At 38.7% G+C, this 23712-nt stretch overlaps 1 protein-coding gene across 1 annotated transcript; it reads left to right on the forward strand.

The window, feature by feature from the left end:
• Positions 1–22520, forward strand: ago1 (argonaute RISC component 1). The gene is made up of 19 exons (XM_008431073.3): positions 1–186; positions 4733–4919; positions 7456–7576; positions 7987–8168; positions 10975–11111; positions 11377–11511; positions 12203–12290; positions 12804–12951; positions 13072–13191; positions 13305–13427; positions 13540–13673; positions 14146–14330; positions 15043–15202; positions 15529–15619; positions 17551–17745; positions 17857–17991; positions 18073–18174; positions 18318–18517; positions 19833–22520. Exons 1-19 carry the CDS (start codon positions 162–164, stop codon positions 19939–19941), a joined length of 2577 nt encoding a protein of 858 aa, XP_008429295.1. The 5' UTR covers positions 1–161; the 3' UTR covers positions 19942–22520.
• The last annotated feature ends 1192 nt before the right edge of the window (positions 22521–23712 follow it).

Genomic DNA, 23712 nt, shown 5'->3' on the forward strand with positions numbered 1-23712 from the left:
TCGTAAGGGGTAGGGGGCGGGGGTACACCGAGCAAGCAGAAGACTACACGCCGAGAGGAGGGGGCTGGAAGACTGAGACGCCTCCAGCCTGAAGGGGCCGGCGGTTTGGCCACAGCAGCCCCGGACTAGCTAGCTTGTACCTTCGCGGCTAAGTGAATGGGATGGAGCCGGGACCGTCTGGCGCTGGTAGGTGGAATTTTTACATTAACATTGAATACATTTTGACTGTTAGAGTAATAGCTGCAGATACACATTTCAGTTGGAAAAGCTGGGCGCCGCAGCCGACCCAGCTTTAGGGGGGGGGGGGATATACAAGGAGGCTTGGTGTGACAACCCCTCCATCGTTGCACCGTAGATTAGAGAGGAGACGCTGAGATCTATATATTGCAGCCTGGCAAGACAACATTTTCTGTGAATTTAGATTTTAATACAAGCGTTATCGAGTGCTGACAAAACACTGAGCCATGCACCGGGGGCATGGAGGTCGTGGGAAATCTGTGGTGAGGAGGAATGAGGTGAAGCCCGCCTTCAGCAGCAGCTGGCTGCTTCTTGCAGGCTTATCCACAACACAGCAGCCTACCCTTCTCACTACTTCTTCCTCACGTCCTAAGTGGCTTTCTTAAACGGTGTTCAAACACCAGCAACTCGTATGCAACATTATAGAGCAACTCTGGCCCACTATCTGCAGTAAAGGGTGAATTATTCATGAACGTATATCCCAAAATAATACACAATTGTGATATGTATATGCTGGAGTTGACATAGCATATTTCAGATTTGCAATCAGTGTTCATGTATAGTAGAAGTTGTCTTTATTTGGAGACATTTAAACATTGATTGTTTCCTATTAAACAGAAATAGGAAGAAGCTGACGTTCTGAATGCTTGTTTTATTATTGAAAATAGTTCACTCTGCACCCATCAATCCAATTTTAAATCTGCTGACTCCTTGGTCTGAGTTCGTAACTTATTTTATGACTTAGGCTTTACTGCTTATTCGGAATTGTCTTTAAATAACTTTAAACTAGCTTTATTTCTGCTTCCAGATCAAAGAAATAAAGAACACACAGTTGGTCCTTATAGCTAATTTAGCTTGTTTTAAATTTGATCTAATTTGTAGAATGGGGGAAGGGTCCCTAAGGCTCCCCATTTCATATTCTGCTTTTGTGTTTGAAGTGTGACAATTCAATTTGTCAGTCTTCCCAGATTAGTCAGACAAGTTTTTATCTGGCTCAAGAATGAACTGGTTTGCTCAAACTTGTCTTATACCGTTGATTCCTATTTGGACCGTGTTTTGCTCCCCAAGTTAATATTAAATGTAAAAGGTGAAAAAATTATGCTGCTGAAAATACCCCATTAATCCCATTTATCCCAACCTGTGTCAAATATATATATATATATATTACATAATGACTGTTGATGAGTTTATGGAGTGGTGATTGTGGGAATTTTAAATTTTGAAGCATTTAATGAATCGAGAAAAATCAGATTAGTTTTTTTTTTAATTTAGTGTTTAATCTGCTTATCGCTACTCAAGAAAAAATTGGTTCAAATCCCCTGCCGATTGAGGTACATTTTGAAAAGTACTACCCAGATTCTCTACATTTTCTTAAGATTTATTTGAATTTTAACTACATACAAATATATAAAAAAGTATTTAATTTAATAATTTTAAAAAATTATGTAAAGTTGTTCATAAATTCATTCAGTGTGAACAAAAACATTAGCAAGCTACTTCACCAAATGAGCGGCAAAGAACTAGAGGAAAGTTCAGAAATCCTCAGATACATGGCAGGATCTAGCTTGAAATTAGTGGTCCTAATGTGTCTCCGTCTTGCTGCTCATTACGTCATTGTAAAGGCAATAAGCGGCGAGCGTCTTCGTGTTGTGAGGCTCCAGTTTAAGTCTCGCCGCCCGGGAGAGACTGCTATTGTGTTGGGATATGTGAGAGCACTGGCTCCACTTCTCACCATCTGCCTTCACTGGCACGAGGGAGAAGTGTGCGTCTTTGTGCGCTTGGTGGGCAGTAATCACAACGCGCTTGCACATTTACACACATGTATCCTCTCCAGCTCTGAGTTTGCATGCTTCACCACATGTCTTAGATCTGTGTTTACTGCGTTTGTTCGACGTGTGATGCTACACACACACACACACACACACACACACACACACACACACACTCACTCACTGTAGGCAGAACATCCTTCTTCACATTAGAACTACTACTCTTCCTGACTCACGGCTTTGTGAACGAAACATTAAGTGGTATTTTTGAACCAAGCGTTTCTATAGCAGCTATTTTAAGTCGGGCTTTTCTAGTTTGGAATAGGCTAACGCAGAGGGACCAAAAAGGCCAAGGTCTTTTCTGTGTGATCACAGTGGCACCCTACCTCCTCCCACATCTTTTCCAGCAGCCTTGCACATGAACACACACAGGTCCCCTGATATCCATGACAATACTGTGTTGCTGTGGTGTCTCCATGGTGAGGCTGGGAATGTAGGAGAGGGGAGGGGGTGGGGGGGGGTCCTCCTGTGTGTGTGTGTGTGTGGGTGTGTGTGAGTGTGTTCATCGTAGCAAGCGCTCTCCCTCCATCGTGCTGCCCTGTATTTCTGTGTGTGAGATGGAGGAGCAGGGCAGCTGGGGTCTTTGTTGTGATGGAGGAGGGCTGCTCTCTGGGGACCCAGAGGTTACGGCAGTGGGCCCCTCTCAGGCAGGAGTCAGAGCTAACTTCACACCAAGAACCCAGTCTGGGACGCCCCCCTATATCCCCCACAAGCCCCCCTCCAAACCAAACCTTAACTCAAACCAACTTTCTCTCTTTAGGAGGTAAAACAAAGTGATGTGTTGAAAATTATAGAGTTTGACTTTATTATTTCCTGTTGTCCGAAAGGCTGCGTTTTTTGTTCTCTGTTCTCTATTTGTAAATGTATACAACTATTTTATATTTGGGTGATATCCTTAAAACATAAATTCAAACAAAAGTATAATTGAAAAACTGTTTCATCAAAATCTGAAACTTGTACTGTATAAATGTATTAAAATCAGTGTTTATTTTTGTTAATTTGGATGTTTATAGCGTAAAACTAATGAAAACCCAAAGTTGAACTTCTACAAAAAAGTCTAATAAAGCATAAAATCTATAATCTGCTGAAAGTGTACAGCATATGTTTTTGGTTGGGGCTCCTTTTACATGAAGTGCTACATAAGTGGAGGATGGCATGGCAGGTACAAGCTTTTAGTTCTGCTGAGATGTTGAAGAAACTCAGTGACTTTCAGTCTCTGTGTTGTTGACGTGTTGGTCAGATGAACTGGGTGCACAGTAACATAACTCATGAAACCAGATGCTGGTACTTTTGGCACCGTGGTCATGCTAGAAAATAAAATGGGCATCAACAAAAGTCATTACCGACTAGAAACATCACACTAGACCCCAGGCAGCCTTGATTCTCTGCTTCTTTACTCTTCCTCCACACTCTGTGACTTTGATTTTCAAATGAAGTGTACACTTATTTTTTTATTTTTTTTTCATCTGAAAAGATTACTTTGGATCATTGAACAGCTGTCCAGTTCTTTACTGTTTAGCTAATAAGATGCTTCTGATGTTATCTGGTTCAGAAACCCCATAACATTACAGTGGTGTGTGTTTCGAAACCCTGACTCCAGCTGGAGTCCACTCCACACTTTGTGAATTCCCCCCCCCCAACTTTTAAATGGTCTTCGCTTCACAATCCTGCTAATGCTGTAGTCCCTGTGGCTTGTGCACCTTTTTTGAACTACACTTTTTCCTTCCACTTAACCTTCCAATAATTTGCTAGGAATAGGATGCAGATGAAATGTTTAAAATTTCTGAGATGCAGGCTACAAGGATTTCAATTGCTTTAGCTAAGCCATGATCATCAAAATATCCAGAAATCAACTCTTTAGGTACAGGCTGGTGAATCTGGCTTTAACTGAGCTCCATAAATTTCACTTTTGCAATACTTTACAGAGAGGAAAAAAAAAAAGTATTCTCTAAACCAGAGTTATTCAACTCCCATCCTTAAGTAGTAGCTTTCTGTTTGATGTCTCCCTAGTTCAACATACCTTTTCTAAGTTGTTGAGTTGCACCTATATGTGTTCTTAGCTTTCTTTTGATGTGTTTTTTGTCATGCTACCGCTTCAATAATAAACCTTTATATATTAGAATTGTTGGTGTAATTCTTCTGTAAAAAAAATATTTTGCTAATCAATGTAATTTGTTTCCCTTCCCTCTATGTCTTTGCTTTTCTTTCCCTTTTTCTCTCCCTTGAATCTTTGTTTTGTCCTTTATGTGTTATCAAATCTTCCTTGTTCACCTCTTATGTTACAACTTGCCTCACTCTAACTTATCTGTGATGTAACTTTTTCTTTCACATTGTTTCTTGTCTCTCCTATCGTCCTTCTCCCTGCCTTCCTGTCCCGGCTGCTGGGACTCATGCCCACTAATCATTTCACTTTGGCCCCTGCCTACGCTTCCTTCCTGCCTTACACCTACTTTTGTGGTCCTGTTTGCTCTTTTCTCTCTTTTAACCGTTTTCGTTGCAACTTCCTCTCCTTTTCCGCTCACGGATTTGCTTTCCTCATTTATTTAATTAACTCCAATATTTTATTACTGTGAATTTCTACTTTTCCACGGTTTGTTTTCGTTTTTAACCTTCTTTCCATCTGTTTCCTCCTCTTGTGGATGCCTCCCTGTAATGTGTCTGTCCAGTGCCCTTGGGGGCCTTCCCCCCACCCCTGCAGCAGGTGTTTCATGCCCCCCGGCGGCCGGGCATGGGCACTGTGGGCAAGCCCATTAAACTGCTGGCCAACTACTTTGAAGTGGAAATCCCAAAGATGGATGTCTATCACTATGAGGTGGACATTAAGCCTGACAAGTGCCCACGGCGAGTCAACAGGTAATAGGACAACTAATGACTGTTGGTTACAAAGTATTTTTTCATGCAAGTTTTATAGCTTGCTTCTCAAGTCTTATGTCAAGAAGCAAACATTTGCTGTGATGTAATGCTTAAAACTGAATATTAGATACCTACCTGTGTTTCCAGTCTTTCAAAAAGCAGTGAATTATGCAGATTAAGCAAAGAAACTGTTAATTTATAAAAACTGAGGCAAAAAAAAGGTTCCTCACCATCCAGTTCTTTACCTTGTCTTTATTTATACAAATATATTAGCAGAGAAAACATAATGCATAATGTGAGGGAAAATCTATTCTACTAAATTCTAGAACTTTTATCAACTAGTCCATATTTAATCATATTCTGGATACCATGTTTTATAATGGAAGATTTTATGCTTTGAAATCAAAATTGGTGTCTTTGGGTTTGGCTTAATAAAAGAATAAAAATAATCTATTTCTGCCAGAGCTACTTTAATATTAAACTGCTGCTCCTGTGCTGCTGGGTCCAACCAGCTGGACTGGACGCTAGACTCAAAAATGGATCCAAACATATGGGATTGTTTCACTTTGGTTGGTGTTTGTTTTAACAGTTTTGTCATTTGTTATTAATCAAATACTGACTTTTAATATCTGAACTGGATGCAAGTAACTTGCTGCATTATTTATAGGCCTTAACATTATTACATTATTATTAGCCTTAGCAAATATTTTTTCAAAAATAAGATTTTATGTTGTAGACCAACAAAAAGTGCTCCAAAATTGTAAAGTAAACAGAAAATGAAACATTGAGAAAACAATCTTTTAATTGATAGTTAAATAAATACACTGAGGTTTATGGTCGTAATGTGATGAGATTTTTTTTCCAAGACACTGGAAAAAAACCTCCTACTTGCTAAGTTTAGCCTACTGTTTAGGGAATGGTTAGCAGAGTTTGTTTCTTATTTACTTCATAGGATTACTATAAAATCCTGTCACTGCTCCAGGTAGCTTTCATCAGCTGGCTCCACCTGAATGCAGAGTTTGCAAAGGTCTGAAAACAACCATAAAACCGAATCAATAAAGTAGATTTCCAGAGCAAATCACAACACAGCAGCAAAGTTTTTCAGGAACAAAATAACTTCACAGTAATGAGGGGTCGTAATCTGAGTCAAACATGGGCCAGAAACAAAATCAATAAAACCCAAAAGTCTTACAGATGTTCAGAAAGTAATGCGTATATCAAAATTATATGATTGACTGTCTCCATAATTGATGAAAGTACTTTGCTAAAAAACAAAATTAAGAATACTTTGCATACATGGATACCAAATGGTTTGTTTACAGGTATAAATTAGAAGTCGGTTAGAGTAAAATAACAACATGTGAAACATGAAACTTTAATCACTTTGCTGTATGGAATAAAAATAAATATTAAGGTTGTGAGAGTAAAGGGAACAAGAATCTCTCTGGAGAGTGAACTTAAAAAAACAAAACAAATGTGACATCTGCTTTTCATGGCAATTGGCAGCCTGGCATTACTTCATGTTTGATCTAAGACATTTCACTCGTCATAGAAAGATGTCTTTTTTTGTTCATGATCCTTTACTTTTGTGGCCACTCTGAAATTATATTATGCTTGTAACTAAGCTTGGTGGCTGTCGACACCATCCGATTGTCTGGCAAGCTTCCCAGTTGTCTCATGTGTCAGCGTTGGCTATTAGCAGAAATACAATAAACTTGTTTATTCAGTTTGGCGCTAACCCCAGAGTTGTGACGGAGACTCCGTCTCTGTGTTCTGATCATTGCCTCTGCTCTGGATAATTACTAATATCCATTTAGACTACCTTAGAGGAATGCCAGAGATAATGTTTTGCCTGTTTGACATCAGATGTATGTTTGCAAAAATGGAAAGTTATTTACTTTTACACTTTAAAGGATTTCAGTATCTTGTGCTTATTTAATGGAATAACAGATTCAGTATGAATGAATTGTGTAAATCTGCCAGCTGTAATATTTTTGCAGAGATTTAAACCGTTAATTAGGTTTTAAAGAAGAAATCATATTTGACACTTCAAAACCTTTAAATTTTGGTAGAATTATCCCTAGAAACTGCACATTCTATAAAATTCACTTCCAAATTTCCAAAGAACTTAGTTTAGTTTCTTTGGAAGATGAAACACAAAGGAACCAAGAAGGCATGCAAAGGTTGAGGCCTTTGACCTTTTCTTTTTAGGAATATCTCCTCGCCCCCCACTTCATAATGAAAACCAATGCATTGAACATTGCCCCCCCACTGCCACCTGCACTCTCTCACTCTTTGTCTTGCCGCTGCCCCCCCAATGATCACCATGTTGCACCCAACAGCTGTATCCTGTTTGATCAAAACCGTGATCACATTGTGAACCGTCTCTATTTGTGACAATGAAGCTTCCTGATGAGGTTGCTGGCACACTGGGATGATGTTATCATATTATTATGATATATAAATATATATATCATAAGATTATTATGTGTTCTGTTGCTTCTTAAGCTCATTCTATGATTCTTAATTCCTACAGAGAGGTGGTGGAGTACATGGTTCAACATTTCAAGCCTCAGCTCTTTGGTGACAGGAAGCCAGTGTATGATGGCAAGAAGAATATTTACACCGTCTTAGCACTTCCTATTGGGAGTGAAAAGGTAAGTTAAGTTTTGTTCTACCATGCCTTTACCATCAGCTTCTCAGGAATCCATTAAATTTATCTTTAATCTTGTTTGGATGGAATTTCAGGTGTTTAGCGCTGTCAAACATGCTTGTGTACAAGCTGCTCGATGTACTAAAGGCGGAGAAGCAACTTACTGTTACAGAAAAACTGTTTATCCACCAATATTGGGGGAGAGGAGGAGGAAATGGCAGCAGGATTGACAGCGCTAAGGACCTCCTCTTAACTCTGATTGGTTGTTTCTAGTTGGCACTGGGAGAAAGCAGAGTAGTCCAATTTTTTTTGTGTGTGTGTTCCATACCATAGTGTCAAGTTATATGCTGCAGCTTTAACTGTGATATTTTTTAAGGAATGAATCATGTTCCCCCCACCTTGTTGCCATTCCAGGTGGATTTTGAGGTAACTATTCCTGGTGAGGGGAAAGATCGAATCTTTAAGGTTTCCATCCGATGGTTGGCCAAAGTGTCATGGCGGCTGCTACAGGAAACTCTTGTCAGTGGTCGACTGCAAGTCCCCCTCGACTCAGTTCAAGCCTTGGATGTGGCTATGCGCCACTTGGCCTCTATGAGGTACGCCATAGCAAACCCTCTGTCTTCCAGTTGGGAGGAACAGATCCAAATATGCATGGGGTATCCGTCTGTTCAGTCAGATTGTCATTTAGAAATTCTTTTTGTATTTTTATGTTTTAGAAAGTACATGTGTAGTTTAACTAGTTGTAAATTTTACTGTAAATTGTACAGATTTTTTTTTATCCTTTTGATTTTGATGTCCTAAAGTACAGTTAAGATGTGTTCAAGCTCAGTGTGTGCACTTCTGTGGTAATCATGCTTTAGACCTGAATCAGAAAAACAGGATTGTTAGTCTTTGTCTTTTTGAAATTGCCTAACAAGTATTTAACAATTTCGATCAAGGAAATAGTTGACTTCAAGATGTAAACTGAGTAGAATGATTCAGTCAAAATTCAAATGAGAATCCGGGGTAAGTCTTAACCCTCTGATGCGTAACTGGGTCCTTTTTGACCCGGTGAGGTCATCTTGTTGCAATATCTTTGTAATAAAAAGTTTTAATCACTTCATATTCCAGGTATTCCTCAAGAAACATGTTACTGATATCATGCAATTAAAAATTTTTATTTACCTTATATACATTTTAATAAATGGCATGTTTTATGTTACTACTCCATTCTTCCGTGAGTGGGTCCAAAATGACCCGCATTCATTTCCTATGGAATTTAATGGGAATCTTTGTTTCTTACCAATTGTTACTGTCAGGAAAACATTTTTTTGTGAACCAAACACACTGAGACCTAAGTGTCACCCCTGAATAATATTATTTTACATAGCAAGAACTCTTACATATAAGTATTATCTTTATTTTTTATCTCACAAATGTGTTTGTGTGTGTTAATCATGAGTATTGTGACAGCGTTATTGTCTCAAATCAACATATTAGCCTTCTTCAAAATTAGCCAACACTAGTTATCTAACCAACTAGTAAACATTACCACCTATACTTTATTATGCATCTTTATTATTTGTGTGTGTGTCTCTGTGTGTGTGTGTGTGTCTGCATGTGTCTCTGTGTGTGTCTGACACCCTGGATGAGAACCAAGAGAGATGATGTGTTGAATGACATGCAAAACCTGTTTATCAATGTGTTCAAGGTTCTTTCTTTTAACATCTCAATAAATACAATAAAAATGTATAGCTATAGAAATAAATGCATAAATAAATGAGCCAGAAAAGTATACCGTGCCTACTTTGGGTTGGGGAGGATGTCCTTCCCCAAGTGGAGGAGTTCAAGTATCTCAGGATCTTGTTCACCAATGAGGGAAAAATGGAGCAGAAGATCGACAGGCGGATTGGTGCAGTGAAGCGGTGCTGTACCGATCTGTCGTGGTGAAGAGAGAGCTGAGCCAAAAAGCAAAGCTCTTGATTTACCGGTTGATCTAAGTTCCTACCCTCGTCTATGGTCATGAGTTTTCGATCATGACTGAAGAACGAGGTCACGGATACAAGTGGCCAAAATTAGTTTTCCCTGTAGGTTGTCTGGGCTCTCCCTTAGAGAAATGGTGAGAAGGTCAGATATCCAGGAGGGACTCAGAGAAGAGCCGTTGATCCTCCACGTCGAGAGGAGCCAGTTGAGGTGGCTCGGCATCTGGTCAGGATACCTCCTGAACGCCTCTCTAGTGAGGTGTTCCGGGCATGTCCCACCGGGAGAAGGCCTCGGGAAAGACCCAGGACACGCTGAGGAGCTTGCTCAGCTGGTCTGGGAATGCCATGGGATCCCCCAGAGGAGCTGGAACAAGTGGCTGGGGAGAGCGAACTCTGAGCCTCCTTACTTAGTCTGCCGACCCCAGACAAACAGACGATGGGTGGATGGATGGATGGATGGATGGATGGATGGATGGATGGATGGATGGATAAATCATACACATACACACACTCACATGCGTGATACACATAGCATAATAGAATAGAGACAGTAATGTTAGCTAGCTTGATTAGCAAGCTAGTTTCGGGAAACACGCTCTTTTGCATCCCCTCCCACACACACATAATGGATGTTAACATTGTCCATTATTGACATTTGATCATTGTTGTAAAATTGCTGCTGTCATTTTGTTTTAAAAATGTTCTACAAATTGTCAGAAATGTTCTACAAATTGTTCTAAAAAATTTAAAGTGAAAAATGAAAATATTTCAAACATGAAATAATTCTTGTGTGAAATAAAACACAGTAGAAAGTATTATACAAAACATTATTTTGAATCAAAATGAGAAAAGTAGTATAAAAACACATTGATTGGAACCCGGGTCAAAAAGGACCCAGTCACGGAAGACTGTATAGTCAGTCACTCACTCACTCACACATCAGAGGGTTAAGCTGATGTTTGGAGTTAATCTGACTGCGATTTAGCTGTTTAGCATAGAAGAATGGGCAGAAATTTCTCTATATGTGCAAAGCTAGAAGAGACATATGATATACTGAAAATACACATGCTCATTTTTTCTTAAAGTTGAATTAAAAAATTTTTCTAACATTGGTTAGAATGACCAACATTCTATTTGCTAAATACCAGAAAACTTAGTGAGAACATTTATCTGGTTTCATGCTATTTTGTGGTGGTCTGACCTCTCGGTGGTTGTAATGTTACAAAATGTGAACAAGTTAAAAAAAAAAAGCACAAGTACTTTTACAAGACACTGTAGTTAAGTTAGATGCAACAGATTTTGTGACAAAGATCGGTTCATGTTTGCTCCGTTTTTCTTTGGAAAGCCTTATCTCACTCTGAAGTAACCCCTTTCCTGGACATGAGCTCATGCTGTATTCTTGGACTAAATATGCACACTCATCATTTTCTCCTCCAACTAGGTACACTCCAGTGGGTCGGTCCTTCTTCTCCCCACCTGAAGGATACTACCACCCACTTGGTGGGGGCAGGGAGGTCTGGTTTGGCTTCCATCAGTCTGTGCGTCCCGCCATGTGGAAGATGATGCTTAACATTGATGGTGAGTCACTGACAACATTCGTGTGTGTGTGTTGCCATTAAGTGTTCTAAGTGGCTTTTATTAACACCGCCGTGACTAGTTGTTCTGTCACAGAAATGTAACATGCACTCTGAGAGAAAAACATTGAACAGTTCATAACATTATTTGTGAAGTCTACATTTCTTCTCTCTCGCTGTTTAAAAAAAATTGATTCAAAATACTTTAATAAAGGCCATTAAATGTTCCAGGTGGTATTTTATTTTTGTTGCTCTTTGTCTCCCTCTAGTGTCTGCCACGGCCTTCTACAAAGCCCAGCCTGTAATTGAGTTCATGTGTGAGGTTTTGGACATTCGCAACATCGATGAGCAGCCCAAGACCCTCACAGACTCACAGAGGGTTCGCTTCACAAAGGAAATTAAAGGTGAGAAAGAAAGAACCTCCAAAACATAATAGAAATCATAAAGGAATAAACTTTCTCACCTTTATTATTTCAAGACTACGTTTGATTGTAGAAAAACCTAGAGGCCATATTGTGTGGTTGGTAATATGTACTGCAAAAATTTTTATCTTTTTAGTTTTCTTTTCCTTCCTTCATTTAAGGTTCATAAACAGTCTTAAAGTCTGGAGAAATATAGAACGTGATTATAGCCATTTCTATGTTTAAATAATTATGAGAAACATTTTTTTTATTTCAAGGCTGCATCTCTCTTCCATTTTTCTTGAAGATAAAAATCTGACATTCTTAAAAAATTATCAGGTCAGACTAAAGTTTTATGATTTGCTCCTAACTGAAATTCTTGTTTTATTTTATATTCTATTCATGTCTTTTATATACTTTTATTAAAGGTCAAATTTATAATAAGGTGGTTTTATTTAGACATTCGTCTTTCTATACAATAAAATTTGAAATTTTAACTGAAAAAAATACTTTGGCTTTTATGTTTTAGTTTTTTTATGTTTATGGCTTAGCTATATTTAAATGACAAAAATCTTCTAAGAAATGTGAAACTTTGGGCTTGAAATAATGCGGTATGTATACTGTGTTATATTTTATTTCTTTTTATTCCCAGTTGTCTGATTGTGTCGGTGCTTCTCAAACTTTTTGATTGTAGGCCTGAAGGTCGAGGTGACACACTGTGGGCAAATGAAGAGAAAATATCGTGTATGCAATGTCACCAGACGTCCTGCCAGCCATCAAACGTAAATGCTCTTTAAACCCATTACTCCTGTAACCTCATTATCTTCTGTGCTCCCGGTGTTAACCACAACAAAGTAGATGGATCTGTTGTCTTTTAATGACTCCAACATCATCAGGTTATCTTGGTAATTAAATTGGCACAGAGCCACTTTGGAGTGTCATGATTTTGAAGTATATTTAGATTTATTATAAAGAATGATGGTGTTATAAAACTCTAAAGTTAAACTCAAAGTTCTACTTGGGAAATGGTATACCTGCTTAATAAGGGATTTACATGTTTGTTTGTTTTTTATTTAAAAGAAGAAAATTATTCTTTAAAATAAATAACATTTATTGACAAATTTTTGTCAATTTTCATCTAAACGGCTATAACAGATGCAAACAATTGAGAAAATGAGTTTTCAGATGCATTAATGTTTATAAAAAATTCCAAATGGATTTAAACGATTTCACACATTTTTTAATAGTAATTGTCAATACAGGTGCAATACTGATTCAAATCTTTTTACGTCTAGGTTTCCCCTTCAGCTTGAAAGTGGGCAGACGGTAGAATGTACAGTGGCCCAGTACTTCAAGCAGAAGTACAACTTGCAGCTTAAATACCCCCACCTACCTTGTTTACAAGTTGGGCAGGAGCAAAAACACACCTACCTGCCCCTGGAGGTAAATCTTTATGGAAATCTGACTGGTTGAAGGATATAATTATGATATTTTAGTACTTTTTGGAAATTATCAGCAAACTTTTAAGTTGTTTTACTGACTCTATATATTTGCTCTTTCTAGGTGTGTAACATTGTAGCGGGTCAGCGGTGCATTAAAAAGCTGACGGATAATCAGACCTCCACTATGATTAAAGCCACAGCTCGCTCTGCGCCTGACAGGCAGGAGGAGATCAGCAGGCTGGTGAGTTCTGGAGAACGCTTCGTGGAGGCCAATGCTTGTCAACTGAGATAATACGTCTCAGTGATTTGTGGTGCAGGCAGTGAAATATGATGCATGTCCTTCACTCTCCACAGATGAAGAATGCTAACTTCAACCTAGACCCATACATCCAGGAGTTTGGGATCAAGGTGAAGGACGACATGGCTGAAGTGACAGGCAGGGTGCTGCCAGCTCCCATTCTACAGTATGGCGGACGGGTAAACGCAGCCCATTTATCAGTAACCATGCAACCGTTTGGTGACGTTTTCCAAATGCAACAAACTAAATCCTGGTTGACTGCTGTTTTGTTTTCTTTTTTCTTTTCCACAGAACCGGGCTATCGCAACTCCCAACCAGGGAGTTTGGGACATGAGAGGGAAGCAGTTTTACAACGGCATTGAGATCAAAGTTTGGGCGATCGCCTGCTTTGCCCCACAGAAGCAGTGCAGAGAGGAGGTGCTCAAGTAAGTGCAGAGTTCCAGTGCGAAGTGAAATGAGTCATGGATATGTAGCTTTCCAAATTTTTGACAAGCAAAAGTCTGAAAATCACCTTGGATAAAAAAAAAAAAATCAATTTAGTTAGTAAATAAAGTCCAACCGTGTGTAGTTTAAACTCAGTATAAATAAAAATGTTTCTGTGAAGGCATCAGAAGCTAAGGAAGATAATAGCTGTTGAAAAGAAACTCTAAACTTTAGATCTTTGGCAAAAGACATCTCAGTCAAGGTAGCTGAAAATGAATGCATGTCACCCAGTTTTTACTTAATTGTAATATACTTATGGGCTGGTTCATGGAAAATAACATTATTTCTGTTGAAGCGTTACAAAATTTATACAAAAAAAGTGGGTGAATACCACTGTAAAGCACTGCTGCTGTACTCTGCCTTCACTGTTTTTATTTTGAATTTTTTCTTAACTGAACTTTGGATTTAACTCAGGAACTTCACAGACCAGCTGCGCAAGATCTCAAAGGATGCTGGGATGCCGATTCAGGGCCAGCCGTGTTTCTGTAAGTACGCCCAGGGAGCCGACAGCGTGGAACCCATGTTCAGACACCTGAAAAACACCTACTCTGGACTTCAGCTCATCATTGTCATCCTACCTGGGAAAACTCCCGTTTATGGTATGTCATTTCTGACAGGTTGTTTCTCTATTGCTGTGTTCTTTTTTTTTTAATTTTTTTTTTATGCTTGTGCACTCTGTTGTTGTGAAATCGTGTTCTCATTTTTACAAAGGCAAGTAATTTAGTAACCAAGAAAAGAGCCAGCTGCCTCCTGTTCAGCACCCACTCAGGACATTTGACTCATTATGACAGGCAAAAATAGAACAAAGGAGGTTCTGGAAAATGTTAGGAAATAAATTCACTGTTTTAATTTTCAAATTTTGCTTTTAAGAGCAAAAATTATGGGATGTTGTTCTAAACATGGACATATTTATTTACATATGGAGCAGCATATATATATATATATATATATATATATATATATATATATATATATGCTGCTCCATATGTAAATAAATAAATATATATATATATATATATATATATATCTTCAGAGAAGATATATATTTATATATCTTCTCTGAATTTTATTAATTTGCTTATAAATGATCTGCGAAACTCAGTTTTATTTTCCGCTTTAACCCCCTTTTTCCTGGGAAAGTCAACCTGGCTAACAGTAATGGAGGAAATACTTATGTCCCTTAATTTAAAGGAGCAGGGCAGCAGTTGCCAAAAGCACATCAAATTACTAAGTACATACATCAAAAGGATGTTCCCACATTCTTCAAGCACAACAATGACTTTCTAATGTTCAAACTCTTGTCTTCTCCAGCGGAGGTGAAGCGTGTGGGAGACACTCTGCTCGGCATGGCCACGCAGTGTGTCCAGGTGAAAAATGTTGTAAAAACATCGCCTCAGACTCTCTCCAACCTCTGCCTAAAGATCAACGTGAAGCTGGGAGGAATAAACAACATCCTGGTTCCTCACCAAAGGTGAGCTTCTGTTTGAGTGTGTTTTTATACGTTTACATTTGGTGCATTAGATGAATAAAACTGCTGTGAACAACTCATGTTTGTATTACTGCTGCCATAGTTTACACAGGACATTAGCTTACTTGGGGGATAGTCTGCCTCTTCTATCAAGAAAATAAAATCATTGTCTACATATTTTATGAAATGTAATGTTGATTTCTCTTTGTAAATCTTTTGAAAGTTGGATTTTTTTCTATTTTCTTGTATGAAATAACTCTAAAAAGCAAACCTGTCCTTCCTCGATTAGCAGTCGTAATTTGCATCCGATCTCTCATGTGCATCGGCAGGTCTGCTGTGTTTCAGCAGCCGGTTATCTTCCTGGGAGCAGATGTGACGCATCCTCCAGCTGGAGATGGCAAGAAGCCGTCTATTACTGCTGTAAGTCCCTGTATATTGGTTGGGATTTTTACATTTTCTCTAGAAAAAGAAGGAAAACCAAGCTCCCCATGAAATCTGCGAGCTAAACCCATCTTTGGGTGAACTTCACTGGTTAAGCTCTGGTAACTGGTGGGCTTGAGCCAGTATAACAACTATGCTTTACAGTCTCATGATATTGAAATCCAAATCTTAACAAAAATATATAACATAATAATGACTTTACCATTATAGAATAATGGTAAAGTCTAGTAACTTTACCATTATACCTACTGCTATTATGATAATATATTTATTACAGTTAACATAGGTTCATTTCTATTTTATAAGATAGACTTGCTCATTAATTGGCAGTAGGTTTTTGTTTTACAGGCAAAGTAAATATTAAGAGACTGCAGGTTAACATACATGCTGCACTTAGCTTTCCAGGTACAATAGATGGTGCTCCTTTGCGTTCCACACTATAACTGTCTGTCCAAATGAAAAAAAAATAATTATTTTAGCTAGCAGCAATGTATATTAACAGTTGGAGGAGGGCAGTGTTGTTTTATTTTGTTCCCTACAGCTGAAGAAAACTCTAGAATGTTATTTAAGAGACTTTAAATTGTAGAAATAGTATAATGAGAATCCATAATTTTTGATAACCTTGGGAGACCCCGATACAAGTAAGTGTCCAACATCTAAATTTATTATTACTACTTTTTACTTATTTTGAATTGTTTTAAGTTGGAAAATGATGTAATGCAAAAGAGACTTAATGCAGCCAACGATTTGAAAGATTTGTAGCATTGAATTAGTTTTATGTGCATTTTATAGCCACAGTTCCATAAATTTAGCTAATGTCACATTTAATGATTTCTAAATGTTTTCCAACACATTACAAAGTTCCTCCTTTGTCCTGTGTTGGCTTCAGTCATGCCAGAGTGATACTTTTATAGTCAAACAAAAGTAGGAAGGGCATGTAAATAATGCAAACGACTTAAGGATCTCTATGAAAACTCACACGATTGTGGTTGCTTGGTAACTGTGACACTAGATGGCTGTTTCGCTCTGTATCGCAGTTTGGAGCAGAACAGCTTTAAAAGGTAAAAACAGCAGCAGTACCTTTAGTCTTCCAACACAAAGAAAATATTTTTTCTTAGCTGTTGCATTGAAAACTTAATCATACAATTATGAAGGTCCCCTTTAGCTTATTTTAAAAAGAAAGGAAAAATTAAATCTTTTGATCTATGAAATGGTTAAACTTGCACTGGTTTTATTGTCCATGTCATGACAATCGTCTAAGATGAATCTGACTTTTTGTATAATCTTTGACAAAAGGAGGCAAAAAGTAGTAAGGGCGGAGCTGGGAAACAAATGGCTCATCATTGACTCACGTTCATAGGAAATGACGTCAACCCTTGTCCACACTTGACCTCATCTCAGCTGTGGTTGGCTGGGTTGTTGCCTAGCAATAATGACAAATGATTGAGTCACACAGACGGCACATTGGAGAGGTGAGTGGGTACGTCTGAGTGATCCGGCAAAAGGAGACAACTTGTAGAAAAGGATCATTATGATGTAAACACTGGACAATAGAAAATGACGTTTAATGCTGAGCTGCTTGCATATTCCAGGTGTGGCCTTTAGGGGAGGCTTATGTTCAGAAATACAACTGCAAATAGGAAGGAAAAATGACTCATTACAGCAGGACTGAAGCTGTGTGAATGCTTTCAATAAAGAGAAACTTGTTTTAAGAATTTTTCTGTATTGTCTAGAAATGCAGACAAATGCTTACATTCTCAAATAACTAAACATGTAATCCTTTTAAGAACATTTGAACACGTTATTCGATTAACATCATTTTCACTCTTCATATTCTCCTTAATAGATGAGATGCGGCTCATAACAGCTCATGCAGCTGTCTTCATTCCTCCTGCTGCTCCCTCTTCCAGGTGGTAGGCAGTATGGACGCCCATCCCAGCAGATACTGTGCCACGGTGCGTGTCCAGAGACCCCGGCAGGAAATCATTGAAGATTTGTCTTACATGGTGCGGGAGCTGCTCATCCAGTTCTACAAGTCGACGCGCTTCAAGCCCACCAGGATCATTTTCTACAGAGACGGGGTTCCGGAGGGACAGCTGCCACAGGTTAAAAAAACAGCTTGACATGAAGCCACTCTCTTTTGATTGACTTTATATAATTATTATTTCTTTTTTTTTTTCTTCGACTTTAGTCCTAATTAAGTACCTTCTGTTCAGATTCTTCACTATGAGCTCCTGGCCATCAGAGACGCATGCATAAAGCTGGAGAAGGATTACCAGCCTGGTATCACCTACATCGTGGTCCAGAAACGCCACCACACACGCCTCTTCTGTGCTGACAAATCTGAAAGAGTGAGCTCTTCATTCTCCAGGCAAAAAGTTTAATGTTTTATTTATTGTTTAGAAATCATTAATTACTGATTTCCTCCTCAGATTGGGAAGAGTGGCAATATACCTGCAGGGACTACAGTGGACACCAGCATCACTCATCCCTTTGAGTTCGATTTCTACCTGTGCAGCCACGCAGGCATACAGGTCAAGATTAGCAGAAATATTTTCTACCCGTTTTGACTTTCTCTGCTTCTTTGAACCCTTTTTGAATTTTCCAATTGTTTTTCTCTCTCATTTTTAAGCAACATAGATGTTCAGTTGATTTCCTGTTTCCTCTGTGTCACCAGGGCACCAGCCGGCCGTCTCATTACTACGTCTTATGGGACGACAATCGTTTCACGGCAGATGAGTTGCAGATTCTAACCTACCAGTTGTGCCACACGTACGTTCGTTGTACCCGTTCAGTCTCCATCCCTGCGCCGGCCTACTATGCCCGGCTTGTGGCCTTCCGTGCCCGCTATCATCTGGTGGACAAAGAACATGACAGGTTCGTGTGTAACACGAGCATTACATATTTCAGTTTGGGAAGACCAATGGGATATTTAAAGATATTTCCTTTGTCATATATGTACTATGTACAGTTCACCATCAAAAAGATATTTGGCATAATTTTTTGCTTATGATGGAAATCAAACTGGGGCATTATCTTGTTGCCTTTTTATTTTAATGAAAAGGCATCTTTAGTTTACTGAGGGCATCTCGGTAAACTACAATATCATTGAAAAGTAAACTTCAGTAATTTGTTTCAAAATGAAAAAAACTTATATAGTTTAAAAACAAATATTGTGTATTTCTGTTATTTTTATCATTATAGCTACCAACTAGTGTAAAGCATTTAGTTTCTTTGGACATTGGAAAATTTTATAAGACCAATTTGAAATAAAAATAAAATTTAATGCGGAAATGTCAACTTACTGCAAAGTATGTCAAATGTTAAATACATGCACTACTTGAGGAGGTTTTTGCATGACCTCATCGTTGTAGTGTAGCATGGAGGCCGTCAGCCTGTGGCCCTGCTGAGGTCCAGGTTACTTTTAATAGTTAATTTCAGCTCATCTGTTGTCTTTTTCTTTTTCTTCTTAATTAAACTAAATAGATTATCAGTGCTGTTCAATCATACACAATGTTATAATGACAATTAAACCAGTTCTTGGTATTCTTTGCAGTGTAGGCAAAATTAATTTAGAATCTCCGTAAAGCTTGGCAGAAGATGACAGCAACAAGTGTTTTTAAATCTCCTAGTAGACTTTGGGCTTGATTAAATACAGTGAACCAACATCAGATGACATAGTTCCCTAATTCATAACTCCCTCTCAAACATCACACTGGGTCTCAAACAACTTAGCTTCTCCACCCCTCTCGACACTGGAAACTTGATTTTCAAATTAAATGCAAATTTTACTTGCTTGTGCAGCCATTCCTACCAAATATTTCTCTACCACTAAGCTTTCAGTGATATGCCTGGAGATGCAGTGACCTTTTGTGGCTCACTCTGCCTGTGGCCGACTATTGGACATCTTTCAAATCAGTAGTAGTTGTAAGCTGAAAATAGCCATCCTGTTTCTGAAATAAAACTAATATTTTTTATTGGTCTCATGTAATCTTTTAATTTTCAGAGAATCTGAAGGTTGGCTTTTTATTAGCTGGAAACCATAATGATTCAAATGAAAAGAAATAGATTCTTGGAAAATATCACACTTTTTTAATTGCATAGCAGAATCAACCTTTTTCTACTATTCTTTGAGGTACACATGTTGCTAGTTTGTTTGCTGCATCTTCTCTCCTTTTCTGTCTCCTTGCAGTGGGGAGGGCAGCCATGTATCGGGTCAGAGTAATGGCCGGGACCCCCAGGCGCTGGCTAAAGCTGTTCAGATTCACCATGACACTCTGAGGACCATGTACTTCGCCTGAGCTTCACCAGCCATCGCCACCATTGTTCCCTTCCGCCTCATTTTTACCTGAGCGGGCGGAAAACCCACTCCCACCTCATCCCCATCCCTTACTCCTGACAACTACCCACTACACACACTTCCACAGACCTGCCAGCCAGTCTTTTTCAATCCAAAAAAACACAATGTCCTCCTGTAATTACGGGCTGAGTCTGCAGCCTCATGCACTCGATAGGTTTTGAATATCATTTTGTTGTTTTTACGTTATCAGGACAGTTGCTTTTTTATGTTGACATTTTTTTTAAGTGAATATTATTATGTAATTGTATTGTACGCTACCTTCACACTCCTATCAATGTAAGTATGCAATAGAGATGGGAGGAAAAATAGGCTCTAGGAAGGGCAAAAAAAATGGTTAAACTTTTTTTTTTGTTTTTTTTTTAATCTACCGCCACAATGCTGCCTCTACCCATCCGAAAGATGGATGCCAGTGTTCCAAGCCCCTGAGAGTGGGGATCCTCCAGTTGGGCGGTACTGAGCATGCACACACACATATAATTTTTTAACTACTTCATGACTTGCATTCATGTTTTATATTTTTTTTCTTAAATGATGTTTATTGTTTAAAAAAAATGGCCTTGAAGAGTCTGAGGTATGGTACATTAGCACTTAGTGTTAGCATGTAGGTGCCACCAGTCCTGCACATAGAGTTTGGTAGTCATGCGAGACTAGCCCTCTGGTCTTTGTATTAGCACCGACAGAAGGAGCGGGTGTAGCGACTGTAGATGCAGGAGAGAGATGCTGCTGCACTCTCAGTCCTGATTGGCTAGTCCCTAGAGATTTAGCCTATAGACGCAAGCGTAGCGTAACACTAGAGGGACCATTTGCATAGAGTGTATCAAATATACTTGCACCCCATGCACCTAAACCAGCATTATTAACCAGCCAAAAGTGATGCCAACCAATGAAAAAGGGGCACTTAAACAGGAAGATAATATTTTACTTCTGCATTCAATGCTCTTTAAGGATTTATGAGGCACTTTTGTTTACTTACTGATTTTATTTTACAAAATGAACTTAGAAACTTGACAAACTACTTTAAACTTTCACTCCAACACTTGCATCGCTTTCAGAACAAAGGCAACATGCAAGGCCAACTATCCTTGCATGTTGAACTATCCTGGACATTTGAAAGCAGGCAAACAAAGTCTGTGATCACTCAAGTGCTGCAAAGCTGAACACGCCTTCAGCCAGGGGCCTTGCTCTGATCGTTCTGCACATCATCATTCCTACTTGTATCGGTGGCAGTGAAGCCACACAGTGCATTCTAACACTTTGGATCACAACATTCTTGTCATACCTGTACATACCTATCTTCCATCTGTCCTGCTCTTCCCACTGCAGGCATTTACATATCATTGCCTGGAAAACAAAAGCACACATATCTGAGCTCTTGGTTTCTGTCTCGGCCTGTAGAGAAAAAACTAAGCCAATGCACTTGTCTCATCTCCCATTCAGGCCAAACTATCACTGCATTGGCCTCTTCCGTCACTCCTTCCTTGCCAATTGTTTGGCGTTATAGACATTCAGCATCCTCTGCCCCAGTCCCCTAGTCTGTGTTTGCCAAATTTCTATTGGTGCTCTGTGTGCATGGGCGGCACAGACAGGGAATTGCTCATTGGACAGGGTGGGCCTCTATTACTACTACTTAATATGCCCTGCCTTTTACATCGTGTAGTTCTCTGGATTTATAGGGGGGGGGGAAATGCATGTAATTATTATTTTTTATTGACTGGATATTCTGAGCCACCTTACTTTGGTTTTCTTAGAGGTAGGAGCCTTGTGCTCGCCACTGCCTGTTGTTTTGCCTCGATTGTGTAATGGTTATAAAGACTGCTATTTTTTGTCATTATGAATATTGTGACTATTGTCAGTGTTTCCTCAAGAGGGCACTGTGGAAACGGTCTCAAAATTCCACCTCAGCTGCCCTTAAAACGCCTCAAATCTTGTCTGATGGTCAGAGCCCCCTTAACGTCGAAAGGGATTGTGAGAAAAGAGGTCAGACGAGTTTGATTTTAAAATCGTATTTATGAACTTGCGTAATCAGAATGCCTTTGTACGCCGTTTTACTGATCCTTCATTGTGTCCAAGGTGATTTGTATATATAAATATATAATATTTACATGTTATATTTTGGCCCAACACACGCGGGGCCTTTTCACTCTTGAGGCCAGTGTTTTACTGCTTGTTCTGTACTCGACAAATACCAGCCTGGGGATATTTCCCGGGCACCACTAAAACCAGATGCAGTTCTTCACTTGCCGAAGCCACAAAAGCACCTTGCAAAGGGGAGACACAAAAATTTGCAGTCACCCTAGAAATGTATCGTGGACACAGGAGAGTCCGTTCCTCTCCACACAGCCTCACGGTCTGTCAAAGCAATATTGAAGCCACTGATCAAGAACAGTCCTTCTCATAGCACTTCCCAATAGATATGAATGAAATGACATGGAAGCATATTATTTTGGCTCTGTGTGTGATAGTATTGGAACTCTGTTGGGGAGGGTTATTTTTTAATGAAAATAAAATTTGTTTTTTTAATGTTTTGTGATTGGATGTCTTTATTTTAATTTAGACTAAAAGGTAAATAGATTTCTTCATTTTGCTGGGAAAGTTTTAGTTTTGTTCTTATGTATTGCAGTTGTCATTATCACTCTTCTGGAGTGAGACTCAAATGTTTTCCTCAATTTCTCACTCTAGTCAGGTGAATCTCAATCCACTCTTTCACCCCCACACATTTCCCCCAATTTAATCCAAATTAAAACTCCTTGGTTTCAATGTTACAGCAAAAGAAGTCACTTGAGTTACACCTACATTTTCCTGGATGATTTTGTCTGACAGCTTACTGATTGGACATATATTTTATTTTAGTAATTCAGTTCAAAAATGGGACATTTATATTTTAAAGACTTGGCACACAAGCTGAAATATTTCTGGTGTTAATTTTTATGAATTATCGCTAATAATTCAGTCACTCAAAAAATTTTAATATTAGATGACAGTCATATTTAGAACAGAAATGTCAGCCAGTGTAAGGTTTGTTCATGTATGCACTGAAACATGGTTGGTGCTCCTCTTTGAATGAATTACTACATGCCCTTTATAATGAGAACGATTGCCAGAAAATTAAACATTTGTATTTTTGACAGTGTGGACAACTGCCACATTGTTCTGGAAAATAAAATCAGCATTTCCATAAAGTTTGTCAAGAGAGGGAAACGGCAAATGTATGTCCTAATACACAACTGTACTGACTGAACTTGATATCGCAGTAGACCAGCTTCAGTCAAATCTTTTCTATAGACTGGGAGTTTGATTTCCACTGACCAATAGTTTCTTTAATACTTGGTGCATGCAAATGATATGATTTTGTTGGTTGCCCATGTTATGGCCCAGTTAGTTTGGTGATTATTGAAGTACTGGCTCTATCCATGCTTTGTGAAGCTTCTTCAAATCTCTTAAATGGGCTTTGCTTCACAATCCTCTTAAACTTGCAGTTATTGCTTCTTGTGCACCTTTTTCAACCACATTTTTATCCTTTCCAATTAACCTTTCATTAATTTTATTGGATGCTGCATTCAGTGAACTAGCAGACCTTTCAATGGTGTATACATCCTTTGTGTAGAGGCATAAGGCGACATTCGCCTTAATTATATGCCTTAAAAAATAGTGTTTCCTATTTTAGAAATCCTTGTGAATCTCTTTCAGTCTTTTTGAATGGACTTTGCTTCAC

This window comes from Poecilia reticulata, chromosome 16, assembly GCF_904066995.2.
Source record: "Poecilia reticulata chromosome 16, P_reticulata-male-v2, whole genome shotgun sequence".
Classification (NCBI taxonomy): Eukaryota; Metazoa; Chordata; class Actinopteri; order Cyprinodontiformes; family Poeciliidae; genus Poecilia; species Poecilia reticulata.